Raw genomic sequence first — 7205 nt, forward strand, 5'->3', positions numbered from 1 at the left:
CACATGATAAGTCAAGTTAGTGTGTACACATTATCGTGTGTCATGTACGATGTAACGGCTACATTATCGTATTTGATGGGATATATTAGCTGTAAAAAAAGATCATATATATGTCTGAACGGTATTTGTGATTTGTGGATGATGGTACATTGAAGGACGTAGCATGGTCATGAGTCGCACCCCTTGTCTTTTATTTGCCACAGTTCCTTGAGAAACTTTTGTCATGTTATTGACTATTGTTTCGCTGGAGATGGAGATGTGGCGCATCCTTTTAGAGGGTTGGCTACTTATAAAACACTCGCTACTCTTGCCCGAAAACCAACATACGGTCAGCAATGCTGAGACTGTGGACGCCATTAATGTTGCTGCTGCTCTTTGGGGCAGCGGCAGCTGCAACAGCAGCTACCACCGCGACCACTCGTGGGTGTCAGCCGAGCTGCGGCGGCGTTGATATCCCCTACCCCTTCGGCATCGGCGCCGGCTGCTTCCGCAAGGGCTTCGAGATCGAGTGCATAAATGGCGGCCCTGTGCTCGCCGGCACATCCCTCCGGGTGCTCAAGCTGTCTCTGGATCCAGACGAGTCGCAGGTGATGCTTCCCATCGGGTGGGAGTGCTACAACGCCTCCGACCCAATCGACACCTACAACAACTGGGACTATGGAGAGACGACGATGAACAATGACGGCGTCTACCGTATCTCCAACACGCACAACATGCTCGTCGTCATCGGCTGCAACACCATGGGCTACGCAGCCAGCAAACCAACCAAGGGCAGCAATTACAAGTATGCCTACGAGACTGGATGCATATCCTTCTGCAACAACTCGGCGAGCGCGCAGGACGGCCTCTGCGATGGCGTCGGGTGCTGCCACGTCAACATCCCGCCGGGGCTCACTGACAACTACTTCAACTTCCACGAGTACGACCACTCCGCCATGATGGACTACAGCCCGTGCGACTACGCCTTCCTCGTTGACAGGAACAACTACACCTTCCAGCGGTCCGACCTCAAGATGAACACAAACCGGACCATGCCGGTGTGGCTGGACTGGGCCATTCGCGTAAACGATTCCATCTCCGACGACATACTATCATGCAAGCAAGCGGCCAAGACAGGTCAGGACGCCTGCGCCAGCGCCCACAGTGGCTGCGTCAACTCGACCAATGGACCTGGCTACAACTGCAAGTGCTCCAAAGGCTACGAGGGCAACGCTTACGTCGTCGACGGATGCACCAGTAAGTTTCCGTGCTTTTAGTCTGACTACGATTTTATTTATTTAAGAGGGCGCCATGGCACTCGGGAGACTGTCACCCTGGCATCGGATTGGTGAAGAGGCCAAACGGCCCTCGCCTGTCACAGCAAAGAAGGTAGATACGAGCAATGGATCGGCGGCAGAAGGTAGGTTTAGGTAGGGGACAACGGAAGGAAGAATAGCGGCCGGCCGCAGGAGGGTAAGGTTTGGAAGGAAGACAAGGACCACGGAGTTATAAGGGAACAAGACCTGTAAAAAAACTCCCCCTAAAAATATGGTTTTATGGGCTTTAGCAGGACCCGTAAACATCTTTCAGGTAAAATATGTTTTTCCTTCCTATTTCTTTCTTAACTAGCATACAAAAGTAAATAGTTAATTACATTTAGGTCCTCAAAATAAGAAAAACAGCCTCGAGCCGGTGCAAACCAAAACTGTAATTGCAGCAAGGTCCTTTGAGCTCAGCTGGATAACCATCAAGCTGGCCCGGACTGCCCCGCAGCGGGGCGAGGCGGGTAAGGCAGCAGGGTTAGCCGTGGGCTAGATGGCCGGGGCAGTGTCATAGGCTCATAGCCCGGTGAGGTGACCGGCGGTGGGCTGAGGCAAGACGGGCAGCACGGTGGCGTGGCGATGAACAACTGGCCGCGTGAGGCACGTCGAGGAGGGGAAGTGGCAGACAGCCTGAGCCGTGAGGATCAGTTGGGCGGGCAGCGGGCTCGATGGCTGGCCCAGAGGGGCGGTAGGGTCTGCGGAGTCCATCATCGGCGATCCTAGTAGCGCCGCTCGGCCGGAAGCATCATCTCCCCTAGATGGAACGGGAGTTGGGCTGATCATACGGGTCCCCTAATTTTTCTTTTAAGTTTCATGGAAACTGTTGGAGCACTTTTTTGGCCTAACTCCCCCTAAACAATAATAGTTACAGGGAAGGGAAACTGTTGGTGATGCTGTAAGGGCGTGCATGGTGGTCATCACTGGCTGGTGGCTAATTTGGGCGGAGCATCTCCAAATCCTCAATAAAACAACCCCAGTAATCACTTGTTGGGGCTTTCAAATAACTGTTTTTTGGTTATTGGGATGGATGCTTTCGCAAATCCCTAATAACCCCATCTCCACCCAACCTGGCATAGACCCATTTGTGGAGATGGGGTTTTCACAAATCCAACTCTCTCTCTCTCTCTCTCTCTCTCTCTCTCTCTCTCTCTCTCTCTCTCTCTCTCTCTCTGGGGTGGTGGCGGCAACTACGACGATTGCGGTGGGCTTTGAAGGCGGCAACAACGCTGTTGTCCGGTGGCCGGCGAAGGCGGTGGTGCCGTGGTGGGCAACAACGTTGGCACAGGCAGCGTCGGGTGATAGAGTTAGCAACTGACATATGGGCCTCACGTTATTTGGGAGAGTATTGGAAGAAGCTCAATGTATTTGGGGCGTCCCAAACAATATTGAGCATTGGAGATCTGTTGAAGCGTGTCTTTTGCCCAACTCTATCTAAATATTGTTAGATATTGGGCATCTGTTAAACATGCTCTTAGTGGTGAAATATGACCACTAACGGGCCGATCTAAGCGGCAGATGAGTGAGGGACATCATGGAGAGGACAAAAGACTCACCACTAACAGGTCACCTGACTGATAGTTTGCTTAAAAAAACCTGACTGGTCGTAAAGTGGTGTCATTGTTGACTTCTAGCATCGCCCTCACTAGCAGTGGTGGTTGATTACAATCTCAATGTTTGGTGAATATGCAATTTGTATATTTGTTTCCACATATATAGTTAAATTTTTCTTCATTGAATTGAAATCACACATTTTCTAAATCAATTGAGACTGAAAAAGCCTTGGTAGATGAAAACATACAAAACTATGTTTTTTCTAGACCAATGTTCTAAATAATATTCATTTTGTGAATTTGCGGCCGGGACACAGATATAGATGAATGTGCAGATCCAGCCAAGTATCCTTGCTACGGTGTGTGCAAGGACACCCAAGGATGGTACGGATGCGAATGTCCTGCAGGTTATCGGAGCCATGACCCAAGAACAGAACCATGTACTCAACAGTTCCCACTTGCAGCACAAATCTCCATAGGTAAACATCATACGCCTACTACATGTGTTACTTTCATGCCATCGCTTGTGCTAATTTAGTTATGTAAATTGTTCTTTCTCAGTCGCCCCAAAATACATACACAGAGCTAGTTAAATTATTCTTGCAACTATCTCTAATATGTATTCGTATTGTTTGAGACTCACAAGTCAAGTCACAAGGATTTAAGGCAATTTAAACTACCCGATGAACAAAAAGACAATCCTCAATCTTATAGTATATATTAGGATACCTAATTGAACGGTTACATTCAATTTGTAAGTATCTTGCTACACATTTTAAAATATTTGCTTGCACTTCATACCAAGTGTAAACTTAAAAATTAAGTTTGATTATTACACTAGTTACGTTTGATGGCAAACTAATTAATGACCATAAACTTTGATTATTACAATATTTAAGCATGTTTCTTTGTCCATGTAGGTGCAACAGGTGGCATTCTTGTCTTGGCATTTCTGGCATTCTTTTTTGTTCTTCGCAAAGAGAAGCAGAAGGCCAGAGATTTTTACCGAAAGAATGGTGGGCTTACATTAGAGAAAGCTAGAACTATTAAGATTTACACAAGGGACAATCTCAAACCAATTTTAAAGAGTAGCAATCTAATTGGTAAAGGTGGCTTCGGCGAAGTGTACAAGGGTGTTGTTGATGGAGCTACAGTCGCAGTAAAGAAACCAAATGGTCGTAGTGTGCTAGAGAAGGAGCAATTTCCAAATGAAGTCATCATCCTGTCTCAAGTCAGCCACAAGAATATTGTAAGGCTTTTAGGTTGTTGCCTCGAAGTGGATAACCCCATGCTAGTCTATGAATTCATCCCCAAAGGAAGCTTGGAGGACAATCTTCATAGTGCAGACAACGAGGAGATTCTAGACTTGGATGTACGTCTAAGTATTCTTGAAGAGTCGGCACAAGGTCTAGCTTATATGCACTCACAAATCCATAATAAAATCCTTCATGGTGATGTTAAACCAGCAAACATACTCCTTGATGAGAACTTTTCCCCGAAGATTGCAGATTTTGGGATATCGAGGTTGCTTGCAAAAGGTAAGTACCACACTGCAAACATCATAGGCGACATGTCTTATATGGATCCAGTGTACCTACAATCAGGTCGATTGACCGACAAAAGTGATGTCTATAGTTTCGGTGTTGTCATCTTAGAGCTCATTAGCAGGAAGAGCGCCACTCATTCTGAAAATAATAGCCTAGTGAGGAGCTTCCTAGAATGTCAACAAAAAGGGAAGAGCATGACTGAGCTTTTTGATAAGGAAATTGCAACAACAGGAGATTTGGGATTTCTTAACAAGTTGGCAGAGATTGCTCTTGAGTGTCTTAACCTTGATGCAGATCAAAGACCATCAATGACAGATGTTGCAGGGCGCCTTCTCATGTTGCATAGGTCCCGTAATCCTTAGGTTTGTTTACGGATCAGAGTTTCAACGGCATGTATGTTAAGTTGAATAAGATAGGTAGCTATCAGTGTCAACCTTTGTTGTATTTCTTGTTCCAAGAAATTTGTACTACTATAGTGAGTAACTTTACATTTCATATGACCAAATATATGGATTGATTTTCTGATTTAACTATATTGTAATAGGGATTTAATCTTGCTCCTGCAGAGCTCAATGTGATCATTACGAAACATCATCTTCCATAACAATATCTGGGTTAGGTACATCACTAGTACAGTATGTAATGGTTTTTTATTTCGCAGAGACACCTGCCTTCTATGATTCAATACAAAACAGAATAGTCGAGTGAAAATCTAGTACGTCGTCTACCCACACAGTCGTTGTTGAATTGCAACCTCGTCTAATTTTCCAAGGGAGCCATACTAGTTTTTCTTTGTGTACCCATATAAGCTTGCGATGACTTTAGTTTTGCTTGGTGTACTAGGAACCATACTAGCTTTTTCTATGTGTAGCTGTTGTCGACGTCCTACTCATACGCCCTTGAGGTCGAGTGCGAGTTTATGATAGCTAAATTATTATAATCTGGCAACTTAAATGAATATAACCTAGTAAATGAATGACATTAATATTGTAACTACCACCGGAGAAGGTGGTCAAAATATATCAACATGAGGATCCAAGTTTGAAGATCATATTGCAATGAAATCTTCAGTACAAAGAGAACGTTAATTGGATTAGCAGCTCGAGACATAAAATGAATTTTAGTCCCCACGAGTGCAGTCCAGGATTTATACTAACAACTCCGTTAGAAACAACAGCATAATTAAAGCACAAAACTACAAGGCCGCCACCTGGTCACAGGGTCCCAGCCGTGTTGCCGCCCCAAGATCTCTTTCGCCGTTTTCGCCATCGCCCCCCCCCCCCCCCCCCCTCAATTTGACTGTTGATTGAAAGTTATTGACGTTGTTTGTTGACACGGACCGAAAAAACTAATGCTTACCACTGCAATTTCTTACATGATGACGAAAACGACTACAATGACCATTTCAGGACCTGGACATCTGAAGCAAGTTCGAAGGCAGATAAGATGTACAGGCTTAATTAGTGAATGCTACTCTAGGTAGTACTCTTCCTGGTGTTTACACCATGGTTATAGATATCTAAGATTGTTCTTCCTTCCTGGAGTCAGACATGTGCTATACTAGATTACTTCAGCGACAAAGACTTGATCTTTAGAAATATCTGACCTCAAGAGAGCGCTCCAAAAATTTATCTTATGGGCAGTCATCTTACTAGTAGTCCCTGCTTCTAAGGATGTCAGGACTTCCAATCAGCAGTAATTTAATTAATGCACGAGTTGTTATTTGGCGCCAATAGATGGTTGCTGTTTCTAAGGATGAATGCCGGTGGAACACATCCCTCTTGATGATTGCTATTGTGCAGGTGCAGGTGTCTACATGATGAGAATTTCTAGAAACAACAATCCAGTTGCACGGCTATATCGGGTTATTTCACAACACCATGTCCTACTTTTCATAAATTATTTGCTTTTGCAGCGGAAATATATATATATATATATATATATATATATATATATATATATATATATATATATATATATATATATATATATGATCCCTGAATACCACACTGATTTCATCACGACAAGAAAACAATGGACACCTTTGAATTAGGGTTTGCCTATTTATCTGGTTCCACCTCAGTCTAGATAATTGGAATAATTAAGATAGTGGATGAAAATTGAACTTATAACTTGCATCTTACATACAAAAAATGGCTGCACTTTCTGTTCACACCCATGCAGAAACACAATTTCTGACCCCCACAGTTCTCAGAAGATTTATACATGGACTCAGTGGAATGTGAACTTACATGCTAGGTGCCTGGTAGAAAGAAATTCTGAAGCGCCTGCATTGCAGCTCCGAGGCAAGTCTGTGAAAAGTGCAGAAAGAACGGCACTTCCAGCAACACCATTTACCATCAAGGCGGCAGGAAACTGGCAAGACAGCTGCAGCAGGCCAAAACGATCTTCAACAGGCACTAGGCCAAAATGGCAACTCGTCCATTAAGTTAGTTGTAGTAACAGGAACCCGTCAACAATGGTTTGTGCCAGCAGCAAATATAGTATTACTCCCTCCTTTCCTAAATACTCCGCCTTGATGACCATGTATAAGTCTTTTTAGAGATTTCAGTAAGAACTACATGCAGATGTATATATACATAGTTTAGAGCGTACATTCACTCATTTTACTCCGTATATAGTCCCAATTGAAATCTGTAAAAGGACTTATATTTAGGAACGGAGGGGGTATATTACATGAAAAGACAAGTAAAAAACAACAACTCTCTTGGATGTCTTACTTGCCCTTTTTTTAGTGCAAATCAGGGACCTCTGAATTGTGCGGCATATTCCTTGGTACCACATAT

General features: G+C 44.1%; 1 protein-coding gene across 1 annotated transcript; it reads left to right on the forward strand.

Moving 5' to 3' along the window:
- Positions 1-250: 250 nt before the first annotated feature.
- On the forward strand, positions 251-4925 carry LOC123162332 (wall-associated receptor kinase 2-like). The gene is made up of 5 exons (XM_044580129.1): positions 251-328; positions 432-1236; positions 1640-1765; positions 3169-3330; positions 3772-4925. The coding sequence occupies exons 1-5, from the start codon at positions 251-253 to the stop codon at positions 4758-4760; spliced, it is 2160 nt and encodes a 719-aa protein (XP_044436064.1). The 3' UTR covers positions 4761-4925.
- Positions 4926-7205: the final 2280 nt, after the last annotated feature.

The sequence above is a fragment of the Triticum aestivum genome, chromosome 1D (genome assembly GCF_018294505.1).
Source record: "Triticum aestivum cultivar Chinese Spring chromosome 1D, IWGSC CS RefSeq v2.1, whole genome shotgun sequence".
NCBI lineage: Eukaryota > Viridiplantae > Streptophyta > Magnoliopsida > Poales > Poaceae > Triticum > Triticum aestivum.